The sequence below is a fragment of the Leptidea sinapis genome, chromosome 25 (genome assembly GCF_905404315.1).
Source record: "Leptidea sinapis chromosome 25, ilLepSina1.1, whole genome shotgun sequence".
NCBI classification, from domain to species: domain Eukaryota; kingdom Metazoa; phylum Arthropoda; class Insecta; order Lepidoptera; family Pieridae; genus Leptidea; species Leptidea sinapis.
The window spans coordinates 9,421,444-9,441,067 of NC_066289.1; the positions used below are offsets into that span (position 1 = coordinate 9,421,444).

The 19,624-nt window shown below is 35.1% G+C and overlaps 1 protein-coding gene and 1 non-coding gene across 2 annotated transcripts in view; one reads left to right on the forward strand and one right to left on the reverse strand.

Moving 5' to 3' along the window:
- Positions 1 to 1,236: 1,236 nt before the first annotated feature.
- LOC126972192 (ras-related protein Rab-23) overlaps positions 1,237 to 19,624 on the reverse strand; it is a 50,721-nt gene continuing 32,333 nt past the window's right edge. The window contains exons 2-6 of the mRNA XM_050818823.1: positions 15,633 to 15,829; positions 9,885 to 10,047; positions 7,562 to 7,641; positions 6,361 to 6,533; positions 1,237 to 2,168 (exon numbers count right to left, since the gene is read on the reverse strand). Of these exons, the coding sequence (XP_050674780.1) occupies positions 2,059 to 2,168; positions 6,361 to 6,533; positions 7,562 to 7,641; positions 9,885 to 10,047; positions 15,633 to 15,787 (681 nt within the window). The 5' untranslated portion in view covers positions 15,788 to 15,829 and the 3' untranslated portion in view covers positions 1,237 to 2,058. The remainder of the gene's footprint in view (positions 2,169 to 6,360; positions 6,534 to 7,561; positions 7,642 to 9,884; positions 10,048 to 15,632; positions 15,830 to 19,624) is intronic.
- Positions 4,102 to 4,219, forward strand: LOC126972260 (U5 spliceosomal RNA). Its single transcript, XR_007731107.1, has one exon. It is a non-coding gene; the product is annotated as a U5 spliceosomal RNA (small nuclear RNA).

Below are 19,624 nucleotides of genomic sequence, written 5' to 3' on the forward strand. Positions count from 1 at the left end.
ACTGTTTCATTTCTTACCCAGGTTTATAAGATAACCCTAATTAATGAAGAAAAGCGATAGGCAAGTATACGGTTCAGATTTGATCCGCGATTACGTACAGTGTGCAATTGCAATCAGGTTCCAGCATGCAGCAACGTACATAACACCTACTTCACAACTCAAGAGACTTTCTTTAAGATATTAATTAAAAAAAAAACAATTATGATCAACGAAATTAACAGGCACCGCTTATATTATAAGGTACATTGTACATATAAGGTGCATGGTACACAAACTAGTGATAAATCGTCAACATACTGCAAAGTCTAAGTATCAATACAAAAATGACGAAAACACTTGTAGAAAAGAATATATTATCTTCTTAATAAACTTTTATTTAAATTTTAACAGTTTTTAAAGATGAAAGCAATAATATGCAAATATATTATTAAAATTAAATTTCGCTTTACACATTTTTGCGCACCAAAATAGCAGACAGATTAGACTTACCCCAGAAAGTTGTATTTTTTGTTGGTGATAGAAACTGATGTGATAGTGAAAGATAAAAATGTGTGATATATATACACTTTGTCATATGTAAAGATGGCGGTTTATGAGATATATACCGCTGGCAGAGGTGGACGTAAGGGCAGGCCTGTCTCCTCTCCTTGTAATAATAATAATAATATTGACACTTTACACAAATTATCTTGCCCCAAGTTAATCATATATAGCCTGTGTTATGGGTTACAAGACAATGATATATTTAATAAAATATACTTACTTAAACATACATATATTCATACAAACATACATAAATACATTTAAACATCCATGACTCGGAAACAAACATCTATATTCATCATATAAATGCTTGCACCTACCGGGATTCGAACCCGGGACCTCTAGCTTAGTAGGTAGGATCGCTAACCACTCGGATCTTGTGTGGGGATCGAAATCGATCGGTGACTATCCAGTGAGGACTCACGAGCAAACAGTAACGCACGCGCAAGCTGTTAGCCTAGGTTTCAATCCAGCTGACATAAGAACTGATAATTGACACTTTATGATGAGCTAAAGTGGTTCAGTAGTAGGATACCTACTATAATCATATTGGGTGAGTAAATATTTACGTGCACCGTCCGAAACTCATTCAATCCGTCAATTCAGCTAGTCGAACAACCAACTTGACCTTCAACGGCTGAGTGCCGTTGTCAATTTTTCAAGGTAATTCATGCTGCATAAAATCAAATAATATAAAAATAATAATTTATTGTTACATAAAAACAAACTCAATACATATTTACACTAAATATAAATCAAACAAATTGTTAAGTCCAATAAATACATTTTGTTACACTAAAGACTTGAATCGATTCTACAATAGATAATAGACTTAGATATACATGACCATAGACAACATCTATGTTACATTACAGTTGGGTTCTTCCTTTTACTGGTTAGTATTAAGATACTTATTTATAATTATGTACAACGAATAAGTAGATACACTCATATTATCATGTTGCAATGGTTTCTCCCAACCTGAGGTATTTATAACCAGGTGATAACAGATTGATAAACATAGCTTATGTTTACTTGAAAGGAATTCTCGCGAATGATAATAAATAAAATGTTACTGTCCATTGTCGTGTGCACTATCTTTTCACTTTCATTTTCCTATAAATACCAACTGTTTCAGTTGAACTTTCATGCCAATAATTGTTAGATAAATATTATTGTTGATACCTAGTAGAAGTTTTGTTTAGTTTGAGTCTGTATCAGCAAATACTTGCAATAATTGATGTATATTATGTAGGTAAAGGTAGATGGACGAATGGATCGCCCTCAGGTTTTTTAAATAATAATAAATTTTGGTGTAGCGAAATAGAAGAAGCCCCTGCATTTCTTGATCTGAGGTATAAATTTTCGAATGGGTTAAAAATATTTGAATTTGTATTACAAAATATAATGATATCTATTTATAGAAGCATTAGACTTATCTAATTTTCAAATTGATAGGTTTACACACTGTACAGTCTTTCACACATATTGAAGGAGATGTCATATTGACAGGTATCACAGTATTCGACACGCATTTCTTAGAACGTTCTTCTTTTTGCTGCCGTTACGATGTTTTGTTGGACGCAGGAGTATAGTACCATTACTATTGTGGTTTGTGAATGTACCTGTAAATTTAATAAAAATAGCTACAATTATGATAAATTTTGCATATTTTTTTTTTATTTATTTATTTTAAAGGAACAAACAGGCAAATACAAATATAATATACAAATAATATAATCTAATAGACCAAAATAGTCCTATAAATTATTTTACAAAAATAGAAAAATGTAGGTAAGCCTAGAGAGTATAGAGCTTAGACAGTGTTTAGATAATTAAACATACATATAACAGTGAACTATAACTATTTTTTTCTGTAATCAAAATATAATTTTGCCTACTTCTTTCTTATATAATTAAGGTTAAATAATATATATTGTAATAAGTTCATGAACGATTTACATAATATGAATTTCTAGCATAATTTGTACGAAAATATTTTATACAGAAGGATTTTTCGTACGTGTGGGGGTTCTGGGAATAAAGAAGTTTATTTTTGATAGGTACTAATGTTTCAGAGTCTTAATGCTTATTAAATATTTTGAAAAGAATAAAAGTCTAGGTAAATAGTTGCGACAACTTTGTCGACAAGTCGGGTTGAGTCATTCTAGTATTCAATGAAAATGTGCCCAGAGCGATATTCTAGTGAATTCAAAAAATTTTTTTGAACCTTTTCAAGTCGACCAATGTGAACAAGCGTACTGATGATTCCACACTACAATTGCGTATTCGAGAATGCTGCGGATGAAAGATTAATAAAGCAATTTCTGAGTAAATAGCTGCCTGAATTACCGAGCAAGACGCAGAATCATACCTAACTGTTGAAAGGCCCTTCCTATGTCATCAATATGATAGTCAAACCGCAGCTCCAGCATAACACCCAAGTCGTTAATTACCTCAACCCGATTTATAACGTTAACAGATAGAACGTTATCGTAAATAATAGGCGTATGTTTCCGATTAAATTTTACACTTTTTGGGATTCAAAAAGTAATAATTTCTATGGCAATACCATTCTAAATCTATTTGTTACTTATGGCAGTCATTACGGTTAGCTATAGTTCTATATAAATGTTAGTGTCATTAGCATAAAGAAGATGACCCGTATTTCTGAAACAGCTAGTCTGATCTAGCTGCTAGCTGAAGTCATTTATATAAATTGTAAATAAAATAGGACCGAGGTGTGAAGACATTTCAAGAAATTTGGAGGTGTAACGTTAGAGCCACGGCTTGACTACGGTTCGCCTCGTACGAACTTAACTTAATTCTCATAGCCTGTTACTATTCGTCGCATGGCTTATTTTATCAAATTCTTTTGAGAAGTCTGTATACACAGCGTCCACCTGATAACCAGCTTCCAGAGATCTAAGAAGATAATCGCTCCCAAATATGTCATATTAACTTTATTGAGATATACACTAAACTTTGAACCAAAGTCATTTTCTTTCACCTAGCTTGTGCAGATTACAAATAATTTTTTGGAGGGTTTTACAAAAAACCATCTGAAGTGCTAAATGTAAATGAATCTGTATCCAAAACATTAAGATTGACCATGACCATAAAATATTGTATAATAATGACACCAAATTGTAAGTAATTTGCCAGTATTGTAAGTATTTTGTTAATTTAATTTTAATTTTGGAATGTAAAGGCACATTAATGTGCATTAAATTATTATTTATAGAGTATTAAGATTAGCCTATTTTTAGCAATATGATTTAGGAGCATCTTATTGTTGAATATAAGTACCTAATTGTACAAGCAAAAAAATCTAGATATAAATTTGGAAAAGCTTATTAATTTTTATCAATATCTAAATAGAAAATGATTGAATCCATTTAATATTAACGTACCTAAATTATTATATTGATTATCAATCAAGGCCTAGTGGTTCGTTAATATGTCGCTAGATGTCGCTTCTTATGCACAAGTGTTTTCCACAACGCACTAGAAATATTCTTTGACAAAACCTAGGGTGTTTTCAAATTCGGGAATTCTATACTCTGGTTTCTCTTCATAACGTATAAATCTTTCGCCTTTTACTAAAGATTTCCGTGGAGAGGAACACTCAAATGAGTCTAACTATGTTTTTGGACAGTCTCACTTCGGTGAGACTCATATATATTAAAACTAATATGCCACAAAATTACAAATTCACCGTACACAACAAAGCAATATGCATGATATTACAAATTTACTATTTATATTAATTAATTTTTAAGCCTTTATTCACTCAAACTGCATAGGTATGTAAACTGTTTCCTAAAGAATACTGGCTGTGGTTAGTGGTTGCAAATAAAAATTTCGATTATGTTTTGTTTTTTTCATAAAATTAAATGAAGGGAATTCGTTTGAATTTAAGTGCGTTTTTATTGCTACGTTTAGTCTAATCTTTAATTTTACCAACCATTTAAATAAAGTTAGCGACAAAATTGAATTGTTCGATATTCTTTACGACATGGAGCGACGTCATTTGACGGCAAATGAAATGCAAAGAGCTGTAGGGATGTTGTAATCAATCTCAGGTATCTCGGCATTTTGGCATTTATAGAAGTGTTATTTGTCGTCTTTGGCAGCGCTACAATAATACAAGGGAACCCGCTGAACAGCATTCAGGCCACATACATAAAAGGAGTACAACCACTCGGCAAGACCGGTAGGTACATACAACTGACTGCAAGACGCCAGCCAATGTTAACCGCTCGAGAGATAAGTTTGAGGCTACAAAATTGAAGTGGTGTTTATGTAAGTCCCCAAACTGTGCGAAATCGACTGCATGAGTAGGGCCTACGAGCTCGACGCCCAATTAGGTGCCCACCGATACGTCACAGGAATCGCGCTCGTCGAAATGAATGGTGTAGAGAACGCAGAACATGGACCCACGAACAATGGGATGAAATTATGTTTTCCGATGAGTCACAATTCGTGTTTAGGCCTGATAGAAGAAGGGTGCAGGAAGTTCATCCCTACAGCAGCACAACAGTTATGGTATGGACGGGTATTATGAAAAACAGGCGAACTGAGCTCGTTTTTGTAAATGGAAACATGAACGCTGAAAATTACGTTGAGGATATTCTCAGACCTTATGTCCATCCATTTGCACAAACCTTTGGCTCCGATTTTACGTTAATGCATGACAATGCGCGTTCACATGCAGCTCGGCGAACCAGTCAGTACTTGGCAACGGAGAACGTCCGGGTACCTGGCCTGCACAATCGCCAGGCCTCAACCCCATCGAGCACGCATGGGACATGCTCCAGAGACGTGTTTTGAAGGACTTGGACTGAGTGACAACAACCTAACAGCTGAAGGATTTGCTACAATTCCATTGGGAGCGAATACCGCAAGATGACATAAACAGTCTCATTAATTATGTATGGCGCCCTTCAGACCGAAATACAGTAATGTTTACACACTACTGTATTTCGTAGCTAGTGAAATTATTGGGCAAATGAGACTTAACATTTAAGTCATAAGGTGACGAGCGCAAGTGTAGTGCTGCTCAGAATTTTTGGGTTTTTCAAGAATCCTGAGCGGCACTGCATTGTAATGGGTAGGGCGTATCAATTACCATCAGCTGAACGTCCTGCTCGTCTCGTCCCTTATTTTCATAAAAAAAAACCAAACGACCGTTACGTAGCTGAGTGTGATGACCACCTAAAGTCAAAGTCAGAGTCAAATAAACTTTATTCAATTAAGCCTAAATTAAGCGCTTTTGAATCTTAAAGGATGAAGGATTTGAAAGGATGGCGGCTAGGTTATTGATACCACAACGGCGCCTTTTACTACCGAGAAGCTGTAATGTTTAAACATTATTGTGTTTCGACATGAAGGGCGCAGTAGTGTGAAGTTACTGAGTAAATGAGACTAAAGGCCATTCCCAATATTCAGTCTATCGCCTACTTGAGATAAAAATGTAACTAGCGTCGTCTTTTCTGTCCCAAAAAACTTATCGATGGTAATCCGTACACGCTGTGTGTCAATGGGACGACGTATAGCTTACCAGCGATAGAAGTTTGTATGGAAATTGCAATTGACGCGTCCCAATATAAGGCGATAAGAATGACTTATCGGCTATATTGGGACAGCATCAGATTATTGATAGCTAATTACTGACAGTAGAAGGTAGTAATTTATCTCTATCTGTAGATAGTAAATTGGGAACGGCCGTTAATATGTTATGTCTCAAGGTGACGAGCGGAATTGTAGTGCCGCTCAGAATTTTTGGACATTTCATTGAAATTTCTGACGGCTTACCTATAACAGGAGCAATGGTTGGTGTTGTGAGCTCTGTTTCATAATCCCGCCTCATGTTCGCCAGACATCTGGCAGCAAGCGCTCGGAACACGGCACCGACGTTCACATCTTCCTTCACGGAGGCTCGCATCAGTCGGCAGCCCAGCGCTCGGGCCACTAGTTCAGCTTCATCTCTAGAAATATGAAATTCTATTTAATGGTAATATGATAAGAGAAAAGACCAAGGTATGCAAGGCGGAGTATTGGCAGGCAACGGCTATAAGGATTCCCAAAAGGCCACAGCAGTCAGTTAAATGCGGAAAACGTAAGATAAGTACCTACATCTGGCGAACTTTGGAAAAGGCCCTTAAAAGGCATAAAGTCAATTATTTTCTCAAAATTGATTCCTTTAGAATTCTTTTTGATGTCATTTCTAAAGCTACTAGATACTACTACCGCTTCGGAAACAAATGGCCCTCTGAGAGACAAGAAGCGGCGCAAGAAACTCTCCCATTCTTTTTTTGCGCTCTTTTCAATAAAAATATACAATATTGTACAATCATTTCTATCGCTATAAAATAATCACAATCTAGTCTCAGGCTGTCCGATCATTTAGATATTAACTTAACCAACATTGCACTTCTTTCAATTTGAAGCATATCATAGTTGTATACTTCTTGCTAGTGGGGCCTTCCAGATAATTTAACTAACTTCCGTTATGAAAAAAAAAACTGTTTACGATATTCATACTGAATACAAGATACCTTCACGGTATAGGAAAAAATGAGGACAATAATGTATTTCATTGATCAAGACACACAAACAGCAACTGTAAGATATTATTGCAAAAGGAATGAATAGTTTTTGTGTAGTTATAATTTTTTTCTTTACATTATAATGCTTAGAAAAAGTTTCTACTTCAATGCTCTCTGTGGAACTATAAAAAAACACTGTTGTTTGAAAATTTCCAAAAATTTCGAGTCTCCTGCCTTATTTCCGGCCCGGCTAATCCTCCCACCTTGTTGGAAACATTGATACAGTTTCATTAATAAACAGCAGGTAGTAGTTGTTGGTAGGTATATATTATGTCCAGAATTTTAAATAGGATTTTTGAATACAAGTTAAAATGTAATAATTCTTTTTTTTTCATTACAAAAAAAACTGTCTGTATAAATATAAATTTTTTGTTTTTTAAGTACTTACAAATTAATACAATACTCACGGTCCAACAACACACTGGTCCATTAAGTCAATTTTGTTTTGAACTATGATGGTTGGTATCTCTCCACATTCGTTTTCAACCTGAAATATAAAATGCAATCTAATTTACTGCACGTAGAATATGGTCAATACGATATTTACTGCAGATCAATAAGAAATAAGTAGGTACTAGGTAGGTACCTACCTCCTAAAAAGCGAGTCCCTATATTATTCTTACCCCCTTATTCATAATAGTCTGCTAACTTAAAGCATTGCTAATTCTCACTCTGTCTTCTTCTATTGACCTAAGTCAGAATCAGAAAAATCACTCCTAAGCGGCTGTTTAAAGTTAGCGGACCATTATGAATAAGGGGGCTAAAGTCGAGCAACAGCGGCGATGGCAGACGGTGACCAGTCTAGATCATCGTCTCCCAAGTCTGTTTGTCTTTTTCAAGCCTAGTAAAACTCTCTAAGAAAAAAGCGATTCACTCGATTGTATGAAACGTGCAGTCATTGATATATTGGCAGATGACGGCTATAATCTTGTAAAAAACGGATGTAGCCGAAATGCACTACGTTTTATGCAACTGTTAACTTTCAAATCTTGCCGGATTATACTTCGTCGCCAATCGGCATAACGTAATTACTACTATTTCAAACATATGTCAAATGACTGCACTTTTCATACTAAACTAAATTTCAATTTTTACTTTGGCAGCCCCGCCTTTTATTACGTACTATTAACTTGCTCTGTCTTTTTATTCCATTAAAATGGGGCTTACTTCATAATATGTCAAACCCTGCCTATTACGGCAAAAATGATAGTTCGACATTCTTTGACAAAACTATGGTTAGGTTTATTATAAACCTATAGGGACGGGTAAAAGAAGAAAAATATGAGGAATATAGTTTCCCTCAAAAATTAACAAAATAAATTAGGTAGGTTCCTATTTTTAGGGTTCTGAAGATACCTGAAAAATAACCTATATAAGATCCTTTTGTGGACCGTCCGTCTGTCTATCTGTCTGTCAAGACATTTTATCTCAGAAATGCGTGGAGAAACGAATGTATATGTATATGTAATGTATAGGGACCAAAGGTAAACCTTTGAAAAACGCACATCAAAACACACTAAACACTGTTTTGCTGTTGCGAAAAGAACGGTAAAAGTAGGTATATAAATTAAAGTCACTTTCACAGTCACTGTCAATTTTGACTATTTGATAGATTGATCGTATGGTCTGTTTGAACTTATTTGTATTTTTGTATCCAGCCACACTGCCTTTGGAAAATAAATCCGATGTACAGACACCTCGACTCGTAAAATAGTTAGTTATATAATAAATAGATTCATCACAGATTTCTTTCACTCACCCACTTTTCATATTATGAAATAAAAAAACATTGTTATTCATTTTCGTTCGAAAGTTATGCAAGTAACAAATGCATTTCAGTGATAAATTTTTATTTATATACTTACCCCCTTATTCATAATAGTCTGCTAACTTAAAGCGTTGCTAATTCTCACTCTGTCTTCTTCTATTTACCTTCGTCAGAATGAGAAAAAACACTCCTAAGCGGCTGTTTAAAGTTAGCGGACCATTATGAATAAGGGGGTTAGTCTGGCTATAAAAGTGTTACAATTAAAAATAGACAATTTATTACATTTGAATTTGGAATCTGTCATTTTTGTACAGTTACAGCTGTAACCGAGTTTGATTGACGAATCGTAAACAGTAAGGCTGGTAATATTTATTTGAAACTTTTCACAGGTCGCTATTTAGCTATTTAACAATAACAATACATGTAACCGACGAAGATTAACGGTTACGGTCAACAGTTAAAGTTATGACGTCATTTAAAAATTATCAAATATTTGTTGAACACATGTTTAACTTTAACATGTTTGTTATTGTTAATGTTAGTTAACTCGTGTATGCTAGAATATTCTAAGTATGCGATCTATAAAGCGTACTCAGACTTCACTTACGTGAAACTTAGCTAAGTGTGATAAAACGCGAACTAGCTAGTGAAATTACTGGGCAAATGAGAATTTTTGGGTTTTTCAATAATCTTGAGCGGCCCTGCAATGTAATGGGCAGGGCGTATCAATTACCATCAGCTGGACGTCCTGCTCGTCTCGTCCCGTATTTTCATAAAAAAACAAAGATAAAAAATTCACTTATGCATTCGGCTGTTTTACCTTTATCTCAGCATAAATTCAGCTATTAAATGACAATAAAAACGAAATCACAGATTATGCTAAGCTTACACTTTCACGTAAGTAAAGTCTGAGCAAAGTCTATGTACGCTCTATAGATGTAAGTGTAAGGTCAGGTTCTTACCTTCAGTTTCCACGAGTGCAGAGCAAGAAATGAGTCTCTATCTGTGGTGGAGAAGGCCAGAACACAAGCATGTGCCCCGCGATAGTACGCCTTGGTGATAGCGTCGAACTCCTCCTGCCCCGCCGTGTCCCATAACATCAGCCGTACTTCCTCACCATCTATTCTGAAATGGAGGTACATTTCATTAAATAATGCAGTTATATTATGTTATTAAATAAATAGTGACTTTTATTTATGACTATAATATTATATTTTTCTATAATCCTTATTATTGATTACTTGAAGCATAGATTTGGAACTCTACTTTCAACAACTGATAAGATTAAAGCATAAAGTTGAGAGAAAGCGGCAGGAATTGATCAAAATAATGGTTGTGGTGACAAATTAGGGCTCACTGATCACAAATTCAAGAAATATATTAAATCTTCTTTGACAAAGAAGGTTTGCCATAGTATAGTAGATTATATACAGAAAAATAATGAGTAGTTCTTATGTGGTTCGGCGCAGGCCACTTAAAATTGTATAAAGGCTAAATAGGCTAAGTAATTTTGTTAATATGATTTAAAAATTAATCTGGAAGTAGCTTCATAATGGTTGTTGTTGCAATAATTTGTGTTTTTTTTCTATAGACCACATAACTACAGACAGTACTACAGACTACAGATACATACTGTAAAAACTACAAAAAGACATTTCTCCCCGAATCATCATTCTTGGTAACTAACGATTATTCATTGAGCTTATACTCAAAACCTACTAGACCGATAAAAACTTAAGTATTGTATAGTATCGCTGAGTAACAAAATAGTTATCCCCACGACATTTGCAATTAAATAACAAATATGTAAAAATCATAATCAATGTTGATTTGTGACACTTTGCTAATAAAAATAAACAAGGCGTTACATTTTTTTACATTCAGTTTGACCTAAGTAAGTAAATCATTTATTTCGCACTTTACATGTACAAAGTAACATTTTATGCTGACCCCCACACTAGGTGTTGCCTGTGTCGTGGGGGAAATAGTAGAATTAACAGAAAATAAAAATATACAAGCGGCTAGTGACAACAAGCTGATTACCAAAATTTAACTAATCAACTAAAGAAATAAATTAAAAGTAATAACTATACAAGTATTTGTTGTGTGTATATGTACATGAAAGTGTATGTATTGTGTATTTGTAAGGATTGTTATTGTTGTGTTAAATATTTTGATAGAAGCTCTTTAGCCTTGAAGATAGAGTGCTCTTTAAATTTCCATAGCTGGACCAGTTTATTATAATCATAAATGTGAAAGCAATTTGTCTACCTTACTGTCTCTTACTTTTTCAGGGCTGTTATACCCAACCAATTTTAATGCAATTTTCGTAGGAGCATAGGCTAAGTTTCCGATTTTTTCCGAACACACATTAGTCAGTTAGTTATAGAAACATAGGATCATATAGTGGCCAGATCTGTTGTTTAGGTTTTATTGTGGCATTTTTGTTAGCAAGTTCTTTGGATGAGGATGAGAGATCCTGAGGAGGGAATATTGTGATCTGAGAATTAATTGTACGACGAGAAAAAAATCCCAAACTGGGAGATCTTTTTTTAATTTACATGACAGTGAAAAGTGCCGGTTTTCGGAACTCGCCTTTACAGCAGTCGGATAAGAGTGACTCAATAGATTTTTGTTGGCGAAAATAGATTTTTGTTCTTTAATTAGGTATCTATATGATATATTTCGACAAGGAAGACTTTTATAAAGATTCACATAATACTTTAGGTGGTCATGCTCCACCGTATTCATCAGTTCCACACTGGTGCACCAATTTGGAACGTGCAAACTTGGAATAATATCCACCAAATACCACCCTCGTTCGGGAGCCCAAAAGTGGTAGGTAGAGACCAAACAAATGGCTAAAGAAGTTTAGCAGATTAGAGTATTACAGTAGGATTTATTGCTGAAACAAAGATTTCAACTGGTAGTGTAAACAGCAGTCATTTAACACGAATATTTAGAAATGAAATAGCTACCGAGCGTTGAGAATCCTAGAATGCTTACCGATGCACAAAAACAAGATCCTGAGTATTTCTTAGCTCGCTTTATAACCATGGATGACGAAGGCTTCACCATGAGCACCCAGAAACAATATTACAGTCTACATGGAAGAGATCATCATCATCATCAGAAATATCTTGGACTCGCTTTTCTGGGATAGTAAAGGAATAGTCGTTATTGAATATCTCGAGCTTTTATTAAAATTTCGCCCTCATAAATCAACTTTACTTCCTTTCCTTTTAAAATTTAAACATACTTACGAAATTTATGTACTTTTTTTAGAGGCTAGTTTAATTGTTAAGAAAATTTTAAATATTTTATTCAGTCGGTTAGGCGACTGTTCTTTGTTTCCATCGCGTGAAACTGTCGTGTTAGGTGTGTAAGAATATTTAATAAATTACCAAAAGAAATAAGAGAGGTGTTAAATAGATTTAAATTTAAATTATTAACTCTATTAAAAATATTGTTTTTACTCAATAAACGAATATTATTAAACCAGCAGGCACCAATATTATTCTTAATATTATATTTTATTGTGATTATTTTTACTACACTATCTCTTAACGTTTTATTAATCATTCAAATTCAAATATTTTTATTCAAAACTAGCTGACCCGACAGACGTTGTTCTGTATATAATAAATAAAATAATGTTTTTATATGAATTTGTCAATAATATATCATAACATCAAAAATTACTTCGTATAATATACAAACTGCTGTCGTAATGAAATTGTTTCACAGCAGAACTGTCAAACCGTGCGTCAGTGAATTCTCTCCTAGAAATTATGTATGGACACATCAAAGGAAAAACAAATTTGTTGTTTTTATTTAATATAGCAGCATTTTCCTATTTATTCGCCTTTAAAACCTTCTCTGGACTTCCACAAATAATTCAAAACTAAAATTAGCCAAATCGGTCCAGCCGTTCTCAAATTTTAGCGAGACTAACGAACAGCAATTCATTTTTATATATATACTAGTGGACCCGACAGACGTTGTCCTGTACAAACGTCTTAAATTTGAAAAATTGGGCCAGTCGTTAGGAGTAGTTCACTAACATACACATGAGCAGGAGAATTATATAATATGGACGGAATTGAGAATCTAAATCAATCTCAAATTCACTGAAACAAACAAAAAAATCATCAAAATCGGTCCAACCGTTTAGGAGGTAGTTCAATTGTGAATCTAAACCATTCTCGAATCCACCTGAAGACACACACCAATCTCAAATTCAGTGGAACACACAAAAATATCATCAAAATCGGTCCAACCGATTAGGAGGTAGTTCAATTGTCAATCTAAATCATCCTCGAATCCACCTGAAGACACACAGAAAGTTTCATCAAAATCAGTCCAGCCGTCTAGGACGAGTTCGGTGACATACACACGCACACAAGAAATGTATATAATAAGATAGATAGATAGATAGGATGACATCACTTATTGAAAGTCAAAGAACTTTGTGTCTTTGAACATAATTATAGTTGTATATTGTAGGATCTTTTAGGTATAAGCTTTACGTTGGCCAAATGAAATGTAGCAGTAATAATTATTCATTTGTGTTACTTTATAATAATAATTATAAAACTAAACTTCTCGAATATTTGTATGTATGTCAAGCTTCACCATGAGCACCCATGTGCTCATGGTGAAGTTGTTATAAATTTAAGAGTAAGCACACATGTGCTTTACTTGTAAATGTTTCTAGCAAATAAAGAACTTTGACTTTGACTAACACCATAAGAAGTATAATTTTAATAGTATAAGAGATCAGCAATACTTTGGCGAAAGTTGCACTAAAAAGCTGGATATGAAAGTTAGAATTTAAAATACAAAATCCAAACAAATGTGAACACGAGGATGTTAAACCTCGATATTATTATCGACTTTTACACATATTTAGCTGCTTTCACTCTCTGAGGATTTTATTAATTATCAGTTTGACCAATAGTTATTAGAAAGTGTTCATGTTTTCTATTTTGATGAAACGATTTTATCGATAAATTGTATTCTAGTTATTAATTAGCTTTAATAATTTAATATAATATGTTGCCTTGTAAAGTTTGGCGGGTCAATCATATTCGAATATTTTTAAGGGGTTCCGAAGCAGATGCTGCTCTGTATGTGACAGATATTTATTGAAAGGAGTAAGGTTACGTATTTATAACATTTATTTTTAATGATTGTAGTAATTAGGTAAGTAACTATAAAAGATTATGGTCTAAGTTTAAGATCTCAGTCTAAGACACTTCAATCAACGACCGTTTTCAATAAGCTATCTATCCTTAGTTTAACTTACTAGAGGTAGACAAATCTATCTTCTTACGCGTACTTTCATTTATAGAACCTATCGTCTAACATCTAACCTATATTGGACATAACTATGGATTGATAAGATTTGTCACTAAACGGTGACAGCAATTTATCCGTAACTAGAGATACGTTATTGAAAACGGCCGTAAGTACATATAGATATAAGTATCTATTACAATGATTAAGATTTTTCTCTTAAGCCTTTTTCATAATGATGGTTGAGATTTAAAATTATCCGTTAGCAATATTTAGAAATGTCATTCTTCTTCTTCTTGTCTTCATGTTAGAAAAACGCTAAATCATATTGTCAGAATCATTATTTTTTTCCTGCAATGTAATGCAAGTGCTGTACTTACTCATAATCCTTATAGGGATTAATAGTTATTTCTTTTAGTTTAGTTTCTTTTAGTTTAGGCACGTTTTGACGATTATTATTTTTTTTTCCACCTTTTTGTTGGGTGGACTCTTCATCCGCTATGCGTGTGTGTTGGGCTTCAGTTGGTACGCGGATTACATACTACGCCGTAAATTTTCACTTTCGCTAGCTACTAGTGCACCCTTTCATGCATAAGAAGCATATAATGACAATGAAGTATATTGGACAGCGATAATCGAGGGACTGGGAGAACGGATGGACCAGTGGGAGGCACTGGTAGAACGGATGGACCTGTGGGAGGCTCCTTTGCACCGGAAGCCGGCTAGATAATGGTTGTGGTACCCACACCCATAATGAACGGCGCCTATTTCTGCCGTGAAGCAGTAATGTGTATGCATTACTGTGTTACGGTCTGAAGGGCGCCGTAGCTAGTGAAATTTCTGGGCAAATAAGACTTGACATCTTATGTCTCAAGGTGAGGAGCGCAGTTGTAGTGCTGCTCAGAAATTTTGGGTTCTTCAATAATCTTGAGCGCCACTGCATTGTAATGTGCAGGGCGTATCAATTACCACCAGCTAAACGTCCTGCTCGCGTCGTCCCTTATTTTCATAAAAAAAAACTTCAATCAATTCTCATCCTCACATGGACGCGGGGCAGATTCATGCAAGTCTTTGGTGACTTTGGCTTTGGTGAAAAAGTAGCAGCGGTATAACAACACAAATGATCGAAGGACTGTTCAGAAGAGACTTAACCAACCTTGGGGCTTAAATAATGGACAGACTGGTGCAAAAGGCAGCGGGAAACCAGGGCATCTCAATCTTTCCCAAGAGTCGTTATCAAGTTATCATACAGGCACAAAATTTCATGACACCCAAGACTGCTCTCCCAAAAGCGCATCGACCGAGAGGAAATATTAGGTTATAGAAAAAACATTCTTGATCACGGATTGCGTATTTAGGACCCTCCTGGAATACGGGCGGCGCCAGCAGATTGAGGTAAAGGAGTATCTTACTCAATTTGTCGTTCGAGGAAGTCGACGCCGATGGTCTTCTTGTAGTCCCTGGTGAAGGTTCCTCGGCAGTAGCGCTGTATCATGCTGGACTTGCCCACACCGCCATCACCTACGATCACCACCTTGAGGGCCACTTCCAACTCCTCCTCGCGCATCCTCCCGCCACGGAACCGCACATTAGTGCCTTATTTTAATCTCTGAAACAAAAAAAATATATTTTAGTCATTTATTCTAAACCAATGCTTTAAAACATAATTTAAAACACATAGATATATGATTTGTTCCTATAATTTATGGATAACGATGCGGTATTTGAACCCGCCTATCCTGTGGATCCGACCTGACACAGCTATTTAAGGCACCAAAATTTAAAGTTTTCAGTCTGTTTTTCCTGGCTAAGCTCCGAAACTGCTGAATCGATTGTTAAGGGATTTCCACTGACATACAGATAAGGTTATATGCAGTTAGACCGTCAGTCATATACCTAAACCTAATAATTCATCCATTGAATGATATATCATCACGTATCCGATTCCGGGTAAATCCGAAAAATTTGTATGGTCAATATCAGTATTTGTTTCCGAGTCATGGATGTAACGGCACCAATAATATAGGCTATGTCTAGTTTAGCTTAGGCTAGATAATTTTCGATAAAGTAAAAAATGATTCCTTTCTAAGGCTTTGATTTACCTGAGAAAAATAAAAATGTTAATAAATATCACTGTATTAATTTTGTTCTTTGGGTTGAATTAAAAGGTTTATTAACTGTTAGTTGTTGACGGATGTTCAAATTTGATAGGGATATCTGAAAAATTGGGTCAAAACAGACGGACAGAGGTAAGTAGGTACTTAAAATGAGTCGCTTTTCCCTCGCCAGGTTTGTTAAACATACCAGTTTCAAGGACATTTCAAATTGTAGAATAATGCTAGCAGTTAGAACCTCATTTCATTCATGGACCTTGTTTTGTCGTGTAGCTCTTAACTATTGAAAACCCGTTTCAGAGAGCACCTGTCCGAGATCCGAAGCTGATTGTCCACCCACTACGCGATTCATACCCGCGTATTTTGTATAAGTACTTTTAGTATCTACCTTGTGTGTCTATAATAGGCTTCTATAGCTAGTATGTAAGTACAGAATACGAACACATTTGGTTAAGCAAACGTCGTTTTTGGACTTTGTTTGTTCCCGGTGTTAAACGACTATATGACTGTCACAGCTTATAGAAAATATTTATGTTCGAAGTAAATCCATCGAACAACATTATATTACAAATATTGCTTTGTAGATAATATTAATTACTTATAACCATGTGTTGCCAGTAGTAAGGCAGTACGCGTGTAACCATTGATCGGGCCGGCCCTAGTTACCACTAACCATTCGTCTATAACCATTACAGGACCGGCCCGAGTAACCATTTTAACCATTATTATTTATTACCAATGCATAGTAGAGATACAGTACGCGTGTAACCATTGATCGATCCGGTCCTAGTTACCATTAACCATTTGTCTATAACAATTACAGGACTGGTCCGAGTAACCATTTTAACCAATTAATAGTAGAAATCCACGTACTGAGAAGTAGAACCATTAATTTATTCAAAAAAAGAAACCAACCAGCTGATAACTATATTTTATAAGTTTTATTAATATTTTATCTTATATATAAAATTCTCGTGTCACAATGTTAGTTACCTTACTCCTCCGATACGGCTTTACTGCAGATTTTTATCAAATTTTATATGCATATTCAGTAGGTCTGAGAATCGGCTACTATCTATTTTTTTTTTTTTTGGACGTAATTTTTTGTTTTTATTTTTTTATGATACAACATTAAATAGTAGATTGTTAACCAAGGGTCGAAAGAATCAATTCCCGAGGTATTTAGACTCCCGAGCGCAGCAAGGGCGGCGATAGTCCGAGTAGGAAATGATTCTTTCCACCCTTGGTAAACACGCTACTTTTCATTTCGAATATGAGGAAAATAAAACTAGTTGTTTATCTAAACTACTTATTTATAATATATAATAATATTCGTAGTACCTATTTAAAATTAACTGTCAAAAGTACAATTTGTGAGTCAGAGCAGCTCGAATTGTCGGGGACCCAGTGCTCTGTAAACGGCTGGATCACTTAGCGTTGCGTAGAGATGTCGATTCATTGTGTGTCTTCTACCGCATTTATCACGGGGAGTGTTCCGAAGAGCTGTTTTACCTGATTCTTGCCGCCGAATTCCACCTTCGCACGCCACATATTAGGATGTCATCCCCACCATCTGGATTTGTGGCTTTCCTCCACAGTGCGGTTATCAAGGAGCTCTTTGCCACGTACCTACTACAAAGCTGTGGAATGAGCTTTCTTGTGCGGTATTTCCGGGACGATACAACATGTGCACCTTCAAAAAAAGCGCGTACACCTTCCTTAAAGGCCGGCAACGCTCCTGTGATACCTCTGGTGTTGCAAGAGAATGTGGTCGATGGTGATCACTTAACACCAGGTGATCCGTACGCTCGATTGTCCTCCTTATATATGTAGGTATATCTAATATATAAAATTCTCGTGTCATGGTGTTAAACTTTGAACTCCTCCGAAACGGCTTGACCGATATTCATGAAATTTTGAGTGCATATTGGGTAGGTCTGAGAATCGGACAACATCTATTTTTTATCCCCCTGAATGTTAAGGGTGGTCATAAATTATGATTTATTTATTTTTTATGACATTTTTTTTTAAATTTCTTGATTATGAGTCAGCATTAAAAAATACATACAACTTCAAATTTTCACCTATCTACGATCAACAGATCAAAATTTCATATTAATTCTAGTGTGTAGCCGCAGTTGGTAAATGAAATACTATTAAATTATAAGATATTATTATTGCATTTATTCATTCTCTCACACACCCTTTTTTCCCAAAGTGACACAGTCAATTATAATGCCTCGCTGACTTTTATAAATGGTAGACGTCCACGCAAGATATATTTAAGATCCGCAAGAATTTCTTCTGTACTATCTCCAGCTGATGATTCCATATAGAAGTGACATATTCCAGCTGCGACCGCACAAGTGTTCGATAAACACACATACACGTGAATCTTTGTCAATAAGTGTATGTGAGAATGTGTATTAAAGTCTAAAGTGCGACATATATTTGACACATATTCATCTTTGTCTCTAAAGAGACGTGAGAGACGTGTTATAAAGCCTCACGTGTGACATATTTTGACACATATAGGAATGTTTGACAGATATTTGACACATATAATATGCACATGTGATCTTAAACGTTAGTAGAGACACGTGTAAGAAAGAAAAAGTATTGAGATAAAAATTTAAAGTATAAAACAGAAACGTCAGTGGGAGCTATTCATATGTCATGTATAAACAGTAAGTTTTATGGGATTGAAAAGGCAACATCTTTAAGTAAAGGTTATCAACGTCTCGTCATTTATGTAACGAAAGGCTCATATATTCACAAGAGCGGAATATTTTGGAACTACAAGTGAAGCCACGTAAATCGGATTGCATGTTCAAAACAAACAGCTTCGTTAGAGCCGGCTCTGGCCAAATCCTGTCGAGCTGGCTTAAAAGCTCTAACACAAATGATTATTGGTTTCCTGTGTATTGCTAAAAATTGCCCGAGAAATTTTCGCTTGCCATCATACTATGTCACAAGATATATGCTTAGATACACAATAATTATAAAGCTGCAATTTCCGTGGATTTTTAGGAAAGACTGGGTGGCGATTAAATATTTAAAAAAAAAACATGCACACGACAGAAATGGAAACTTCATCACGGTGAGGAAAATAATATTCATAGAGTACCTTATATAATTGTGTACAGATACTGTAGTCAATTTTATTGTGACATGTTCCTTCCAATCAAGCCGACTTAGTAGGACGAGCGTGACGGCTCAGTATTTTTTAATACCCACAAAATGAAGATATGAGTACGTCTTCGAACAAAACGGAGAAGACCGAGTCAGCT